The following is a 19,095-nucleotide window of genomic DNA, read 5'->3' on the forward strand; positions in this document are numbered from 1 at the left end:
CCGGCGTCGAGAAGAACAGGCCAAACGGGCCTCCCAACCCAGCAGTTCATGAAGGCGATTCCTCCAATACCAAAAAGAAGGTGGTTCAGAAGAAAGCCAGCAACACAAGATACATTTCTTCCCCAAAATAAAACATTTACTGAGAAATAATTTTTCATAAGAAGTGTACATATTCAAGAAAGAGAAATGGGCAAACAGCATAGACTGCACTGAGACTGGCACAGGGGTCTGCAACAAGCCCTGTAAAAAGGAGGCCAGCTCCGTCCAGATACCTGAATCCCCTCACAACTCCAAATACCATAAAAGTAAGAGTTTACCTCCACCGAACAGTGGATGCATAATTGAGTATCAATACAACCCATATGGTACGCCTGACTCTGGGAAGCATAGGCCCTCAGAACAGTGCGAAAATGATATTCACGTAAGTCAGCACTATGGACCAAGCCCGCAGTGCGTCTCAGGGTAGTTAACAAAAAGTTTTCCCCCCCCAAATCCCTACCCAGGTCCCGCCGCCAGGCCTCCAAAATACCCGGGAAAACCTCGGCGGGCAAAGATCCAGGATCCGGCCATGCAAAACAGAGATAGAGACCCTGGAATCAGGATCTGCAGCCAAAAAAGTACAGAGCCGGGTCCCAAAATCCCCCCGCAAAGAAGTCCCCTGGAGGGAAGCTACGTAGTGACTAAGTTGACAATAAGCAAAAGGAAGTCCAATCTCAGGGACCCCCCTCCCCGCCAAGTCAGCACAAGATAAGAGAGACCCATCATCCCTCAGAACATGCCGCAACTGTTCCACCATCGACCAAACACAGAAGGTCCAACCCCCGGAGGGAAAGCTAAGTTCCCCACCAACGGGAGGAGTACACTAGTATGAGAGTCCTGATTCCACAACTGAAGGATTTGATGCCACACTGTCCACAAGGACCTAAACAAAATACTACACTTACAGGGTCGCGGCAGTATAGATAACGGGGCATGTAGGAGATACAATAGATGAAGAGGATAGAAATGATCCCGCTCCAGAGAAAGATCCATATAAAAAGAGGTACCCAACACCCAATCACTAATATGACGAAGCAAACAGGCCTGGTTATAAACCCTGATGTCAGGCACCCCCAAACCACCCCCGTAGGCAGGCCCCACCAGCAAGGACCATTTCAGTTTAGGTCTACATCCACCCCAACAAAACCGGATCAATAGGGAGGTGAGGGAACGAATATCCCTCTGTAACAAAAAAAGGGGAAGAGTCTGAAGAACGTAAAGCCATCTCGGGAAGACCACCATACGAAATAAATGAATTCATCCCAACAGAGACAGCGGCAGCGCCTGCCATTTGGCTAGCAACAGTTTAGTATCCGCAAGGAGTTTATCAATGTTAAGACGATACAGTTGGGACACATCCATAGTCAGCCTGATCCCCAGATATCTAAAAGAGGAGTTAGCCCAGCGCAACGGGAAACTGTCCCCCTAAAACCGCCGAAGATGAACCGAGGAAGCCAGCGCCTCCGATTTCTCAAAATTCAAGGCGAAGCCAGAGAAATCTCCATATTCCCGAAGGCTCTCCAACAGTACGGGCAAGGAACGCTGCGGGTCCGTTAAAAAGACCAATAGGTCATCCGCAAACGCCGCCAGTTTAAAATGGGAGTCTCCCAAGGCCAATCCCCGAATATCCGCATTTGCCTGAAGCTCCCGAAGTAGAGGGTCTAAAGAAAGCACAAACAGGAGCGGCGACAAGGGGAAGCCCTGGCGAGTCCCTCGGCAAATAGGAAAAAAGCCAGAGCAAGTCCCGTTAACCAAAATCCTCGCCTCTGGATCACTATACAGCGCCCGGATCGCACCGAAAAAGAAAGGGCCCAAACCGTACGTCCGCAGCACCGCAAAAAGGTAATCCCACCTCATCTTATCGAACGCCTTTTTGGCATCAAAACTGATGAGCATGGCAGGGCTACCGTCCTGTCCCACCCGTTCCAATGCTAACAAGATGCGCCGGATATTCTTAGCTACCGGCCTATCCCGCACAAACCCCACCTGAGAGTCTGAGATCACCGATGGCAAAACGCGCGCCAGGCGGGTAGCCAAAAGTTTAGCCAAAAGCTTCGCCTCATAGTTCAACAATGATATAGGACGGTACGATGCAGGCAAAAGAGGGTCCTTACCAGGCTTCGGGAGAACTATAATAGATGCTAGATTTACGTAGCGAGGAAGAAAACCCTTAGCAACACTCAGATTATAAACCTCAGCCAGCACAGGCGCTACTTCCGTCACCAACAACTTATAGAACTCACTCCGAAGCCCATCCGGGCCCGGCGCCTTGCCCAACGGACTGACCCCAATCGCCCCTTCCACCTCCTCTGCGGTAATGGGAAGATCTAAAGCGGCAGCATCCCGCTGAGATAAACAAGGCAAATCGAGGCTGTCAAGATAAAGTTGCCCATCCAAAAGCTCGGGGCCTGGATCTGTATACACCTCAGCAAAGAACTCCCACAATAATTCACATATCTCCTCCGACCGATGCAGCACCCCAGAAGAGCCCCGAAGAGCCGATATACTCTCAGGTCCGCCCCTCGGATGCGCCAGGCGGGCCAACAATCGACTACTCTTATTCGCAAACCGAAATAAGTGAAACTTAAAGTACTCCCTCGTCCGCAAAGCCAGGAGATGCAACATTTCATTCAGTTCCTGCTGGACCTCTAAAAGCTGTGCCCGAAGCATGAACGAGGGCGCCCTGCTGTACTGGCGTCTCAACACAGTCGCCTTCCGCTCTAAAGCCAGAATCAGCCTATGCTTCAGCTTCGACTCCCTGGCCACATAAGAAATGACATCCCCCCGTAAAACCGCCTTAGCCGTCTCCCAGTAGAGAATGGGATCATCACGATGCAGCTGATTATTAAGTTGAAAATCACGTCAGCGCTGTATCAAAAACTCGTGAAAACGGGTATCCCTATACAGGTAACAAGGAAACCGCCAGGACCCTCTATTGGTCGGAGAGTCTCCCCAAGTCCACCGAAATCCCACCCAAGCGTGGTCAGATATTTCAATGGGGCCCATATCAACCCCCATTACCCGGGGAAGCAGTGCTCGAGAAATAAGGATAAAATCAATTCGGGAAAGCGTCCCGTGCGCCCTGGACAAGTGGGAGTAATCCCTCTCCAACGGGTGTAGCACCCGCCACACATCAAGCAACCCCAGGGTGGATTCCAAAAGTTGACCGCCCGTATAAAGTTTGGAGGACTCTCTACCCATCGAAGCAGAGCGATCCAATTTTGGATCCGGTACCTCGTTAAAGTCCCCGCCCACCAGCATCGGAACATCTCCAAACCGCAAGAGTTGATTGCGAAGCCCCCTAAAAAACCTGGCCGAAGGATTGTTAGGAGCGTAAACATTGCAGAGCAAAAGTGGCCTATTATCAAGTAACACTAAGGCAACTATGTAACGCCCACTAGGGTCGCGGAGCACTTTCTGGGTGTGTAGGCGAAGACCCTTACGGATCAAAATAATAACACCACCCTTTCCCCCCACGGCGGGCACCTCCAAATAGGAACCCACCCACCAGGTACAGAGCTTGGCATGTTCCGCTGAGGATAAACGGGTCTCCTGTAAAAAGGCAATAGAGGTTTTAGAACGATTCAAACGCTGCAATATTTTGGAGCGTTTAATGGGGGAGTGGATCCCCCCAACATTCCAAGAAGTTAAAGTGTATTCAAGAGCAATCCACTCAATAGCCAAATCACACAAGAAGAAAGAACCAGTACAGTACCAGAGAAGCGTCCCAGCCACCGCTCCCCCAGCTTCTCGCCACCTCTGGCCCCGAGAATCAAGCCATACCCCTGCCACCGAGTCAATCCCCTAGCACAGAACTCCCATACCCCCCCCCCCGAAATTCCCCCCAAAGCCCCACCACAGAAACCCTGAAGCCCTTCAAAACCCCCCCCTCCCAACCACCCCCCTCCCCACCCCACGATCCCCCTCCCACAACCAACCCTCACCCAAACTACACCTAAGACACCCCAATAAGGGCATCACTTCCAGGAAACCAGTTACACCTCCCACGGGAATAATGACCAATACCCCCCGACCCGCAAACCCCAAAACTCAGAGAATAGTAAAAGCAGCCTCCATCAGTCAAAACCCCCCAAGACACTCAACCCACCCCTCCCCTCCAGGAACACCACAGCCACACCACCTACCCGCAGACACACTCCCCAAGCCAAATCCCCAATGCTTAAATAACTAGATAGGCCAGGAACAGACCCTAACTAACAAAGAACAGGCAGGTCAACCCCCCTCCTTCCTCACACACACCACCCAGGCAGACCTTCAAGAAACACAGAGACCCAACACTAAGGGAGAGGAGAGAAACCCCCAGTCCAAACTCAAACCACAGATCTGGCCCCAGATATGGGTCTCCTCAGTCCACAGCCGCTCCCTGCAGTGGTTCCTCAGGCAACATCTCCGTCACAAAACGCTGCGCGGCCTCCAAGGTGTCGAAATGATGAGCTCTACCCAGATGTGTCAACCTCAGGTGAGCCGGGTACTGCAGGGAAAAAGCAATGTGACGCTGGATGAGACGGGTGCATAAAGGTGAAAACCTGCGTCGTGCCTGAGATACCTCCGCTGAGTAGTCCTGGAAACAAAGTATGGGCTTGTTGTCATACAAGAGCTTCTTGCCCTGCCGCAGCGCACGCAGGACCTCCATCTTATGATGATAATTCAGGATACGGCAAATGACCACTCGAGGTCTGTCAGCATTCTCTCTCCGCTGCCCCAAGCGATGCGCCCTCTCCACCCGCAAGGGGCCCGAGGAAGATGATAGAGACAAAGACTCGGGCAACCAGCGTTCCAACAGCGCCCCCAGCTCCACGTCCCGCACCGATTCAGGCAGGCCAACAAACCTAAGGTTATTCCGGCGGGACCTGTTCTCCAAGTCATCCACCTTGGCACGCAACACAGCCAATGCTGAAGTGTGGGCGGACTGCTCCTGGGCAAGCTGCTGGACGTGATCCTCCACAGCACTCACCCTCTGCTGAGTCTCCTTGACCTCCAATGTGAGGGAGGCAAATCGCTGGTCCAGCGTGTCCAGTTTATCAAGGATGCGCTGTAGTTTGTCCCCCAAAGAGCTCTCGAGGGCAGCTTGAACCTCTGCCGTAACTGCGGACACCCAGGATGAGTGCGGAGCCTCCGGCGACGGGGGTGCCACGGGATCCGCCAACTTGGCATCTGGCAACTTACTCCGCTCCCGATCCTTCCGGACCGCCTTAGTTGCCATGGCAATCCCACTCTAGGCTCCCCGCTCTTACCGTGCCACCAGGAAGCTCCCCAGCACAGGGAGAAGACCGATCCCGGAATCCGGCCCACAGGGGGAGAGCCACACCGCGCCCCGGTGTCAGAGTCCCAGCCAGCTGCCTTCTGCTGCACCACGTGGCCCCCGGAAGACCCGAGATCGGAGCTGCAGGGCTGCCAGCAGGACGGCTGCAGAGTCGTGCTGCGTCCCCAGTAAACTCCCCAGCACGGGAAGATGACCGCACCCGAAGGCAGACCTGCAGGGGGAGAGTCGCGCCGCGCCCCAGCAGAGCAGACTCGCGGCCGCACGCTACCCGCGGCGCCACGTGGCCGCCGGCCGTCCCGAACGAGTGAGGCAGAGCCGCGGAGGAAATTTCTTCTCGGTTGCTCCGCTGTTCCAGCAACCTCCCCAGTGCCGCAGACAACCCGAACCAGGGGGAAAAGTGCAGGTTAATAGCTGCGCCATGGTCAGGTGAAGTGGAGCTGTGGCAGCACGCTGTCTACAGCCCCATGTTTCCGCCGGAAGTTCGCACTCAAAGTTTATAAAATAGCTCTTGGCGCTGGGAACCATGCTAACTTTAGACATGAGGGTTATACCAACTAAACCACGGTGTAAATCCTTGCACCTAAATTAGTCACAGATACCCTTATTCTATAACAGCACATGTAAATTACAGGAACACCCCTGATCTGCTCATGATCATCTCATGGCATGCTCTATTTATGTATGGATCCTGGCACCAAAATTTTAATTAATCCCAATTAGTAGTAATAATTATCGATGCTAATTGGTTTGTTAGTCAAGTAAATTGTAGAGAAAACAGAAGAAGGAAATCTCTCTGTAAACAAGAAACCAGCAACAGAAGAGACAGAGCAGACAGCAAACCAAATGGAAACAATCACCAGTCAGGCTTTATTGGTATGATAAAAGTACAAATGACTCAACACGAGTCATGTTTCGGCCAAAAGGCCTACATCAGGAATCAAATATTCTGATGTATCAGTACACAAAGAGATGAATGTAGTGATACAAATGGCAACTTACTGTAATTCCACAGCTCCTCCAAAATCCTTTATAGCAGTGGTTCTCAACCCTGTCCTGGACTTCCTTTCATCGCAAACTATTCTTGACCCACTCCATTCCATGGAAACTGCCCTTGCTAAAATCTCTAAAAACCTGTTCCTGGTTAGATCCAAAGGCCTCTACTCTATCCTCTTCCTTCTTGATCTATCTGCTGTTTTTGATATTGTTGATTGCCAATTACTGCTCGATACACTGTCCTCACAGAATTACAGGGTTTTGTGTTCTCCTGGTTTTCTTCCTATTGCTCCCATCACATTTTCAGTGTAAGCAATGGGGGATCCTCCTCCACTGCTATCCCACTGTCAATTGGTGTAATTCAAAGGCTCTGTCTTGGGACCTCTCCTTTTTTCCTTATACACCCACTCCTTTGGTGCACTAATCTCCTCCCATGGTTTTTAGTACCACCTCTATGCTGATGACCCCCAGATCTACATCTCCACTCCAGATACCTCTACAGCAGTGTCTCTCAAATTGTGTGCCATAGCACAGTGGTGTGCCCCGAAGAGATTCCAGGTGTGCCACGAGAGATTCCAGAATTTTACTTTATTTTTAAAAATTCCCTTCATAAGTAAACACTAGAATAGATGACATGTATGTCACATATGCAAAAGTCTGCCAATGTTATGAGAATCATTCTTTAACGCGATTGACCCTTGAAAACTAACGGCAAGTAAATTTTTTTTTATGCAGTAGTTATACCAGGACTGCCCAAGTCCGGTCCTCGAGATCTACTGGCAGGCCAGGTTTTCTGGATATCCGCAATGAACCTGCATGAGAGAGATTTGCATACCAAGATGGCAGTGCATGCAAATCCCTCTCATGCATATTCATTGTGGATATCCAGAAAACCTGGCCTGCCAGTGGATCTTGAGGACCGGACTTGGGCAGCCCCGAGTTATACTAACTCGAGCAACCAAGCAATCAAGACTTTGTTACCGTTTGGATCGTCCTATCTGCATCCTTCTCCTCCACTGCCAACTCCAGACTCCATTCCTTTTATCTTGCTGTGCCATATGCATGGAAGAGACTGCCTGAGTCATTATGTCAGGCTCCGTCTCTAGCAGTATTCAAATCTAAGCTCACTTTTTCAAGGCTTTCAACTCCTAACTCCCACTCACCACAAAATTACCTATGTCTGTCATATCATTCTCTCTGCAAGAAACTCCCCAACCCTTATATGTCCTGTCTGTCCCAAATTAGATTGTAAGCTCTTCAGAACAAGGATCGTTTATTACATGTCAAATGTACAGTGCTGCGTATGCCTTTCAGTGCTATAAAAATGTTAAATACTAGTAGTAGTAGCAGTAAAGTATAAATATGGATAGAAATATGCTGGCAAAAATTTAACTGAAAATTCCAAAATATCAGAGTCTGTTTGCAGTACCATATTGGAGAAATAGAAACAGACATGTATCCTTTTATACTGTGCCAAATACAAAGACTGAGATATTTCCCAGAGTTGATATTTCAATAAATAAATTCAAAATAAAACAAATGATCTACCATTGCTGTGTGTGCATTTTATTTTTCCAATCTCATTGGCTTCAGTTTCTCCTTTCTGCTATTTTTACATTACATTACATTAGAGATTTCTATTCCGCCATTGCCTTGCAGTTCAAGGCGGATTACAAAAGAATTACAAAAAAATGTATTACAAGAAGATATCTGGTAATTTCTAGAGGAGATAAAGAGTAGGTGAGGTTGCTTTGGGGAATCGGGAAGGTATTGGGAAGTGGGAAGAAGCTAGCGGTATTTCTTTATATTTTGTAGTCTGGGGTCATAATTAGTAGATTGGAGATTTGGTTGTTGAGTTTTGCTGCTTGTGTGGCTAGGAGGCCATTTTTTCCGTTTGACTTCTTTGATTGGAGGGTGCGTGAATGGAGTGTGGGTTTTCCTATGTCTAGCTGATGTAGTTTGGATGAGGTGGTTATTCAGGTAGGTTGGGCTGTCACCGTTTATGGTTTTAAATAGTAGACAGTAGAATTTGAATAATATTCTTGCTGGAATTGGAAGCCAGTGTGAGTTGAGGTATGCCTCTGTGATGTAGTCGTGTTTCCTCAATGAATAGATTTTCTGCCTCCTCCTAATTCTTTCCAGGGTGTGCTCTCCATTTGCTTTCCTTCTCTCTTTCCTCCTGTCTGTTCATGTCTCCCTTACATATGTTTTGACATTAATCTCTCTCTTTCTTTTTTTTTTTCCATTTCTTTATTCATTTTTTCATCTTGCAACAAGTGTACAATGTTACATCAATTAATTCATATACATCACTTGAAATTCATTCTTCTTATTATTTCAATACATATTTTAAGCCCCCCACCCCCTCCCTTTCCACAATTATTGTAAATCAAACATATCATACATGTAATGTGTTCAAAATAATAATTAAACCAATAATATAGCAATATATCCTCCCCTTTCCCATTATATAATTATACTTTTAGTGTAAAAAGGTGTCTAATCATTACAATATGTTATCAATGGCCCCCCAATTTTTTTGGAAATTATTATAATTCCCTTTTTGTATGGCAATTGTCCTTTCCATTTTGTATATATGGCATAACGAATTCCACCAGAAGGTGTAATTAAGTCTGGTGTAATCTTTCCAATTTCTGGTGATATGCTGAATGGCAACTCTCTTTCAACAATTTCCTCCAATTTTCTTTTCTGCCTATCCACTCTTTGCCAACCCTTCTTCCCCAGCATCTAGCCTTTCTCTCGTCTCTTTCCGCCAGGTACAGCAGCAGCACAAAGCCTCAATATTTTCCTCAAAGTTGATCCAAGCTTCACTCTTTTCCCTTATTGTAGCAGCATACAACTCTACTTATTTCTGCTCCAGTGCACACAGCATCAAAAAACATATGAAAAGTAGGTTTATTGGGTGCTATACAACCTATAGCACAAAATAAGTGGAGGGACACAAGCAACAAAGACAGGATGATTTTATAAGATGAGATAGGATAATAGCTATGGGGCTCATAATAAAAAAAATAAAGTCTAAAAAGTGTCCTAAATGGCTACTTGGACGATCAAAAAGCCTGATCGTCCAAGTACCCATAACCAAAACTGGTTTTTAGATGTATCTAAAACCAACTTAGGCCTTTCCCCTGCCTCTAAACGCACAGAGAGAAAAGAGGTGTGTTTAGAGGAGGGGAAAGGGCGGGCAGTGGGCGGGAGGTGGGCCGACCTACACCTAGCCGTACAACAGGTATAACCAATACAGTTTAGTCGGCACTTAGACCTTTTTCACTTAGATGAAATAAAACCAGGTCTAAGTGCCGAAAAAGGGGCCGCTGAGCTGATGGCCGCTGGCGCCATCAGTTCAGCGGCCCAGCAACCTAACCATCGCGGCAGGAGAGATGCCTCATCTCCCCTACCGCGATGAATCACTCCCCCCCCCCAAACACAACATCGGGGCAAGAGGGAGCCCAAGCCCTCTTGCCCTGCGGCAGCCGCGACCCCCCCCCGATAACATCGGGGCAGGAGGGAGCCCAAGCCCTCCTGGCCCAGGCGACCCCCCCTACCCCCACCCCCACTACAGTATGGGCAGGAGGGATCCCAGGTCTTCCTGCCCTTGACGCACCCCCCTCCTCCACAACATCCGCCCCCCCAGAACCCCCGATCGGCCCCCCCAGCCAACCCGCGACCCCCCGGCCGACCCCACCACCCCCCTTACCCATACCTATTTTAGGTTGGCCGGACAGACGGGTGGGCCCATGTGCCTAAGGCCCCGCCCACAGGAAGGGCCTAAGGCTCCTGGACCTATTCTGATTAGCCCAGGCGCCTTAGGACCCACCAGGAGGCGGGGCTTTGGTGCCCCTGGGCCAATCCAGCCCCATTTTTCGTTGAGCTGCATGCCGGACGGACGGGTTTGGCACCCGTCTGTCCGGCCAACCTAAAATAGGTACGGGGAAGGGGGGGTGGGGTCGGCCGGGGGGGTCGCGGGTCGGCTGGGGGGGGCGATCGGGGGTTCTTGGGAGGGCGGACGTTGGGGGGGAGGGGGAGCATCGAGGGCAGGAGGGCCTGGGATCCCTCCTGCCCGTACTGTAGTGGGGGTGGGAGTAGGGGGGTCGCCTGGGCCAGGAGGGCTTGGGCTCCCTCCTGGCCCGTATGAGTCGGGGGTGCCGTGGGTGCCTGGGGCAAGAGGGCTTGGGCTCCCTCTTGCCCCGATGTTATCGGGGGGGGGGGGGTCGCGGCTTCAACGGGGCAAGAGGGCTTGGACTCCCTCTTGCCCCGATATCGTCGGGAGGGGGGGGGGTCGCGGTTTGACATGGCAGGAGGGCTTGGGCACCCTCCTGCCTGGATTGTTGTTGTGGGGGGTGGAGGATTCTGTAACCGGTGTTGTTTTTGACAGACACTGGTTACAGAATCCAGCTTTTAGGTGAAGGACTGGCTCCTCCTTCGCCTAAAAGCCCTTCTGTTGGACGTTTTGTGGTTTTTTTTTCGTTAAGGTTAAAAAGTGTAGACGTGCTGTGGGGGTACTTTTAGACATAGTGGAGATTGGGCGTTTAGGCAGAGGAAAGCCATAATCAAAACATGGACGTATGTTTTGGTTATGGACACTTTCCCTGCTTCTGGGTTGACCGTTTAGGGACTTAGGTCAAAAGGGGACTTAGACGTTTTTTTTTTATTTTGCCCCTCTAAGTATTCAGAGTCCATACTTGCCAGTAGTTCTTGTTCATGTTCCTTACATGATAAGTAAAGCAGATGGACTCAATTTTTAAAGGATTTCTCCAATTTCATGTCTATTACCATACTTTTAACACATAGTTTCAATATTCCAGTTTACCTGTCCAATCTGATAGCCTTCCAGCGCTGTCACTCTTTCTGGCAACTTCTTGTTAGAGGTATTCCCCAGTCCTAATCTACCGTAATCACCATTTCCAAATGTAAATAGTTTGCCATCAGCTGTTACCACTGAAGAGTGTTTAAAGCCACATGACATCTAAAATTTAAAACAAATATTAAAAGCAACAATGCCTCGTCAAGGCACCCATGCCTATTTCACACACAAAAATGATTTGCTTTTCTTTTTCCAACCTATCCAATATCTGCTTAGGCCTATGGCTATCATGGTTGAATGTCTACTGCACAAAATCTGAATGCATGACCTCTCACTTCATCTTTGCTATACAACCAATATGAAGAAAGGAGAGATGGCTACAAAACAAATTGAAAAAAATATCAGAGCTGCCCTATAAATGCAAAATTATTTTTAAAGATATGTTGTCAGTATATTTAAGAAATATGGCAGGGAAAAAAATGAACAGATTGTTCCGAGCATGGAGTGATTAGTTTGTAACTAATATGAATCAAATATAAAGAGCATAATCAATACATCCCATAATACCAATAATAAAAGGGACTGCTAAGGAGGAAGAGGATCAAAAATAATGTTTTGGGAGTTTTTTTTTTTTTAATTTAAATAAAAAAAGAATGTTTTTGTATTACCAAACATTAATTTTAAAAAGCTAAAGTATAGGTTTATTTGGTTAAATTAAGATAAAGAAATCTTTATCTTCAGTTTTACCACTTCCTCTGTCTTCATCTAAAAGTCTTCAGTTCAGTATATACATAGAAAAATGATGGCAGATAAAGGCCAAATGGCCCATCCAGTCTGTCTATCCGCAGAATCCACTATCTCCTGTCCCTAAGAGATCCCACACTTTAATTCAGACACTGTCTTTGTCTTCATCATCTCTACTGGGAGACATTGTTTTTATATCACTTTTTCTTGATGAAACCCCTCCCTACAAAAAGGGCAGCTATTAACATCTCGATTTTACTACTTGCACAATAATGGTGCCAGTAAGCCAGACAGAAAAAGGGAATGCGTGATTTTATTTTCTTGAATTTTGTAGCCATCAGACTTAGATTTCTATTCTAATTTCCAGGATCTGTGAAGTCTAATATACTTCATTTAATGTGAATAATTTGTTCTTAAACCTGCACCACTTCTTCTCCTTGTAATGCTTCTATTTGTCTGGGCCTGCGTTGACGATCACTGTTTCCATGGCCAAGCTTGCCATAATCTCCATCGCCCCAGCTGAACACTTCACCACTTTCTGTTAAAGCCATAGAATGACCATCAGAGCCACAAGATGTCACCAACTGTGTTACAACAAAACCTGTGTAAATAAGAAATTTGTGTCATTAAATGGCAAGACATGGACTAATACAAAATCCGAAGTATTATTTATATTTTTACAATTACAGGTAAATTTCTTAATAGGCAGGAGAAAAGACAGATGGGTCCTTTTACTAAAGCCGACAGCTTGGGCCAGCGCCGTAAATACTCCGATGCCCATAAGAACTGACTAGACATTGGAGTATTTGCCATGCAGCAGTCAGCTTGGAAAGGGCATGCTAGGAAAAGGCTCCAACCCCCTATTAGATATGTCAAATCATTTTAAATATGCACTGAATGCATGAAATCTGTGTAACAAACACTAATTAGCCATAAAAACCAGAAGTAAATATGATCTTAGAGTATAACAGCCAGCAAAATAAATATTAATAATTCAGAAAGAAAAATCATTTTCCAATTCAATGTCCCTCAAATATCTGTAGAACCTAGTGCCAAATAAATAATAAGCTATTCTATTATAAACTATGTATGATATTTTACCCAGTGGCACCAAGCCATGCATAACTTTACACCCCAACAAGCAAAATGTAATAAAACAAACTTAAGAACATACACATCAAAATATAAGAAAAATATATACTTTATTAATTTTGAATTAATGTGACAAGAGATGTCTGTTTTAGAACATTCAGCAGTTATGGCCTTTGAGTCACGTGCACTGAATACATGTGATTAAGTTAAAAGATGTCCATTAGGAAATTCTACATGGTTTTGAGCCTTTGATTTTAGGATTTTTCCTGACAGATGAGTGGGCTGAATGAATGCAAATAATAAAGTAGCTGGATGATCTTTTCTGTAGTAGATATTACCTTGCAAAGCTGAAATAACAGTTAAGACATGAAGGTCATCAGAGTTTCCTTGCCCCAAACGACCATAGCTTCCTTCGCCACATGCTAGTACTGTTCCATTGGCTTGAATAACAAAAGTACAGTTCTGTCCACAAATAACCTGGTGAAAAAATGACAGTGCATGTTAAATTTCTATAATAAAACAAACATTCCAAAAAGTAAACTATGCCCAATGAGATACAGTCCTGCCATAATCCCTGTAAATGTTTACTAATTTCATACAAGATGTTACATAGGTACCTATCTTTAACCCTTACTTTTTACAATTACACTTATTAGTGAAAACATTTTGATTTCTGTTGTCAATGCATTGTTTCTCACATGTAGCAGATATTTTCTGTTAACTGCAGGATTGATCAAGTACACAAGTGGGTGGGTGATCCAACAGTAAAAGGATGGAACAGTTCTTCTGGAATTCAGAACTAGGGGGAAGATTCTCAAAACTTTAACAGGGTCACTAAATTGGTTCCAGCCAGTTTAGCGTTCATGTATTTTAGCAGCAGATTATCAAAACTGCTTACTGTAGTCTACAACTTTGCCACGCAAATGTATTACAATGAGGTCATTAATATTTAAATGAGCACTCTGACAATTCTCTATTATCGCTGTCCTACATTTGTGAGCAAAATTTTCCAGCAGGTCTGAGCTGTTGCATCCTTACTTTCTGGTCAGTGCCTGAGCGCTGATTAGCTCAGGCATTGACAGGAAAGAAAGACTGGACAGCTCAGACCTGCCAGAAAATTTTGCCGCTGTTAAGCAACCGCCCCCCCAAACACTCTCACCCACCATCCTGCCCCCAATGCCCCCACCCAGGCCTCCGACAAACCCCCTGCCCCCCTTACCTTGTTTACGAAGGCCAGCTGGAGGGATGCCTACTCCCTCCAGTCAGCAGGCCCACTTCTTCAAAATGGCAGAACTTCCCCTTCTGGTGCATCCTGGGATGTGCTGGGGAAGGGCCTAAGGCTCTGTTTGGCTCAGGTTGTTTAAGGCCCCTCCTATGGGAGTCAATCAGAGCCTTAGGCTCCTCCCCAGATGCACTGATTGGCATCAAGCTCTGATTGGCCCAGGTTAAGGCCTCCAGAAGGGGGTAACTTGGCGGTGGGAGGGAGTTACATCAGAAGGAGGGACTCGGCCGGAATAAGGTCCCGGAGCAGCTCTGCATGCGATGTTGTCTGCCTATTTGTCTACGAAACTTCTGAGAGGCTAGTAGGCCTGCCACAGGAGGCCCAAAGGGACAGACGCAGGCGATGAGAACAAAAAAAAAAACATGTGGATGTAGATGTTCTGAAAGATGATTTATTAGTCACTCTTCACAATAAAAACGTATAAATACATATATAAATCCAAGTTTATACGTTTTTATTGTGAAGAGTGACTAATAAATCTTCTTTCAGAACATATACATCCACAGTTTTTTGTTCTCATCGCTTGGATTGCTTTCACTGTGTAATATTGGGTCTTTTGCCTTTTGCTGTGTTGTACAGACCCAGGGGAGTCACAGGCTTTTTATTTTGCCAGTTTTGACCTGCGATCGGGAGCAAGGGAAGAGAGATTTGGACCCCCGATAGGGAGGGAGAAAGGAGGGCTGCTGGACTCGCAATGGGGGGCTGCTGGACCCACGATTGCGAGGGGGGATGCTGAACAGGAGGGGTGGGAAGGGAGGCGACTCACAGCAGATCCTTTACTGCGGGAACAAGGCCATTTATCGCTCAAAGTAGTGGTGAAAAGCCTTGTTCCTGTACCCGTGGCAAACGGACGATTTTTTCCCCGTTCTGTGGGTTAGCTGCAGCTAGCCACAGGAAACAGTCCCTGTATCATTCTCTACTTTGCATCTAACTTTCCATTGCTTAGCTTATTCTGTCTTGCCACTAGAAATCACCCTAATGCTCGTTCCCTGATTTCATATTTCCTGTTTCAGAAGGGACAGGCCAGGTCTCAGAGAAAAAGGCCCAGTGCAGGCCGTAGTCAGACCGACCAAGTACCATTAGCCCAGGCCTTAGCCACTCATTTCATTAACAAAGTCCAAAAAATTTGAGATTTCCTTTCACAGATAGGCCACAGTAATAGCAATTTTGCATCTGTCAGTCCTAGTGATATAACCAGTACGAAAGACTCAATAAATCTCTCCTTCTCTAAGTGTTCTCGGTTCACTCTTCCAACCCTACAGGATATCCAAAGATGTCTCAATTCGCTAAATATAAAAAAAGGCTAACACAGAAGTAAGTTATTCTACCTTTCCTCTTGAAATGATTCTTTTCTATTTTTGGCCCATACATCATGAGCTTGGTCATAGTAACATAGTAGATGATGGCAGATAAAGACCCGAATGGTTCATCTAGTCTGTCCAACCTGATTCAATCTAAAAATTTGTTGGGGGTTTTTTTTTTCTTCTTCTCCTTAGCTATTTCTGGGCAAGGATCTAAAGCTCTGCCCGGCACTATTCTTAGATTTTAACTACTGAAGTCTCAGTCAAAGCTCACTCCAGTCCATCTACACCCTCCCAGCCATTGAAGACCTCCCCAGCACATCCTCCCCCAAACGGCTATATACAGACACAGACCATGCAAGTCTGCCCAGTACTGGCCTTAGTTGTTCAATATTTACTATTATTTTCTGATTCTAGATCCTCTGTGTTCATCCCACGCTTTTTTTAACTCTGTCATCGTTTTCCTCTCCACCACCTCTCTCAGGAGCGCATTCCAGGCATCCACCATCCTCTCCGTAAAGAAGAATGTCCTTAAATTGCTCTTGAGTCTCCCACCCCTCAACCTCAAATTATGTCCTCTGGTTTTACCATTTTCCTTTCTTTGGAAAATATTTTGTTCTACGTTAATACCTTTCAAGTATTTGAATGTCTGAATCATATCTCCCCTGTCCCTCCTTTCCTCTAAGGCAGGGGTCTCAAAGTCCCTCCTTGAGGGCCGCAATCCAGTCGGGTTTTCAGGATTTCCCCAATGAATATGCATTGAAAGCAGTGCATGCACATAGATCTCATGCATATTCATTGCAGAAATCCTGAAAACCCGACTGGATTGCGGCCCTCAAGGAGGGACTTTGAGATCCCTGCTCTAAGGTATAAATATTCGGGCTTCCAGTCTCTCCTCATGCGTCTTTTGTCGCAAACCTCCTATCATTTTCGTCGCCCTCCTCTGGACAGCTTCAAGCCTTTTTGTGTCCTTCACCAGATACAGTCTCCAAAACTGAACACAATACTCTAAGTGGGGCCTCACCAATGACCTGTACAGGGGCATCAACACCTTCATTCTTCTACTGGTTACACCTCTCTTTATATAGTCCAGCATCCTTCTGGCAGCAGCCTCTGCCTTGTCGCACTGTTTTTTCACCCTTAGATCTTCAGACACTATCACCCCAAGGTCCCTCTTCACATCCGTGTATATCAGCCTCTCCCCTCCCAGCATATACGGCTCCTTCCAATTATTACTCCCCAAATGCATTACTCTGCACTTCTTTGCATTGAATTTTAGTTGCCAGATTTTAGACCATTCCACTAACTTTTGTAGATCTTTTTTCATGTTTTCCACTCCCTCTTCGGTGTCTACTCTATTACAAATCTTGGTATCATTTGAAAAAAGGCAAACTTTTCCTTCTAACCCTTCAGCAATGTCACTCAAACATATTGAACAGGATTGGCCCCAGCACCGAATCCTGAGGGACTCCACTACTCACCTTTCCTTCCTCCGAGCGACTTCCATTAACCACCACCCTCTGGCGTCTGTCCGTCAACCAGTTTCTAACCCAAGTTCTCCACTTTGGGTCCTAACTTCAGCCCTTCAAGTTTGTTAAAGAGCCTCCTTTCTTTGGAAAAGATTTTGTTCTACGTTAATACCTTTCAAGTATTTGAATGTCTGAATCATATCTCCTCTGTCCCTCCTTTCCTCTAAGGCAGGGGTCTCAAAGTCCCTCCTTGAGGGCCGCAATCCAGTCGGGTTTTCAGGATTTCCCCAGTGCGTGTCAAAGGCTTTGCTGAAATCTAAGTAAATGACATCTAGCATGTGTCCTCGATCCGGTTCTCTGGTCATCCAAACAAAAAATTCAATCAGGTTCGTTTGGCACGATTCACCTTTAGTAAAGCCATGTTGCCTCGGATCCTGTAACCCATTAGATTCTAGGAAGTTCACTAGCCTTTCTTTCAGCAACACTTCCATTATTTTTCCAACAACTGAAGTGAGACTTACCAGCCTGTAGTTTCCTGCTTCATTCCTGTGACCACTGTTGTGAATAGGGACCACAGCCACTCATCTCCAGTCCCCAGGAACCACTCCCGTCTCCAGAGATTTGTTGAACAAGTCTTTAATAGGACCCGCCAGAACCTCTCTGAGCTCCCTCAGTATCCTGGGATGGATCCTGTCTGGTCCCATCGCTTTGTCCTCCTTCAGTTTTTCAAGTTGTTCATAAACACTTTCCTCCATGAACAGCGCAGAATCTACTCCATTTTCTAGTGTAACTTTGCCAGATAATCTTGGTCCTTCTCCAGGTTTTTCTTCCGTGAACACAGAGAGAAGTATTATTTGTTTAACACGTTTGCTTTTTCTTCATCACTCTCCACATATTGATTCCTAGCATCTTTTAGTTTAGCAATTCCATTTTTCATCTTCCTCCTTTCACTGATATATCAGAAAAAAATTTTTGTCTCCCTTTTTTTTACATTTTTAGCCATTTGCTCTTCCGTCTGCGCTTTCGCCAGCCGTATCTCTCTCTTGGCTTTTTTCAGTTGTACCTGGTAGTCCTTTCTGAACTCTTCTTCTTGGGTTTTTAAATATTTCAGGAATGCCAACTCTTTTGCTTTTATTTTCTCCACCACTAGTTGGTTTCCTTTGTCTCTGGTTTTAATTTATTTTCTTCACATAAAGTTGTGTAGCCAGATTTAGTTTAGCCTCAGGATCCCTACCCAAAATATGGAAACAATCAATCATTCACCCGATAATTAAAGACCATAAATCTAGCGCCCAAGACGTTTCAAATTACCAGTCCATAGCTAATATACCTTTTCTAGCCAAGCTTACCGAAAAAATTGTTTTCCACCAAATTGCTTACTTCGTAGAAAAATCAAAGGCTTTATATCCCAATCAAACAGATTTTCGCCAACATCACTCTACCAAACTTTCACTTATAAGCCTGACTACAAAGATACTTTACCACCTAGATCACAATCAGTTAGTTCTTCTTATCTCGCTAGATCTCTCCTCAGTGTTTGACACTATTGACCCTAAGCTGTTACTAACTCGCCTTCAAGAAATCTGAATTCAAGTTTCAAGTTTCAAGTTTATTGGTTTTTTATAACCCGATCATAAAACAAATATCTGACCGGTTAACAATAAAATCTAAATAGAAAAGAAAGAAGTATTTAGATGTGTTGGGAGAGATTAGTGAGAAAGAAAAAATAGAAACATTTAGAACATATGGACTAACCTGACAGTGAGGGTAATTGGGAAGGTTGGGAGAAAGTTACATAATCTTAGAAGAAATGAGATAGAGGGGAGGGATAAAACATGGGGGGCGGGGGTGCCTGGTGTGAGAGATATGCTGAGAGAATGATAATTAGATTGAAGAAGAAATCAACAAGTGGACAAAAAAAAAAAAAAAAAAAAAAAAAAAGATTAAGATTTGGCATAGGCATCTTTAAATAGGTAAGTTTTAAGGAGAGTCTTAAATTTTGGTAATTGGATTTCGTCTCGAAGAAATTGGGGGAGAGAGTTCCACAATGTGGGTGCAGTTATGGC

At 45.8% G+C, this 19,095-nt stretch overlaps 1 protein-coding gene across 4 annotated transcripts in view; it reads right to left on the reverse strand.

Annotated features, from left to right (window-relative positions):
- HERC1 (HECT and RLD domain containing E3 ubiquitin protein ligase family member 1) overlaps positions 1–19,095 on the reverse strand; it is a 423,490-nt gene that overhangs the window by 48,479 nt on the left and 355,916 nt on the right. For all 4 annotated transcript variants that reach the window (XM_033919754.1, XM_033919753.1, XM_033919752.1 and 1 more), the window contains exons 64-66: positions 13,316–13,454; positions 12,305–12,486; positions 11,148–11,303 (exon numbers count right to left, since the gene is read on the reverse strand). In XM_033919754.1, the coding sequence (XP_033775645.1) occupies positions 11,148–11,303; positions 12,305–12,486; positions 13,316–13,454 (477 nt within the window). The remainder of the gene's footprint in view (positions 1–11,147; positions 11,304–12,304; positions 12,487–13,315; positions 13,455–19,095) is intronic.

Source organism: Geotrypetes seraphini, chromosome 14 (assembly GCF_902459505.1).
Source record: "Geotrypetes seraphini chromosome 14, aGeoSer1.1, whole genome shotgun sequence".
In the NCBI taxonomy this organism is placed as follows: Eukaryota; Metazoa; Chordata; class Amphibia; order Gymnophiona; family Dermophiidae; genus Geotrypetes; species Geotrypetes seraphini.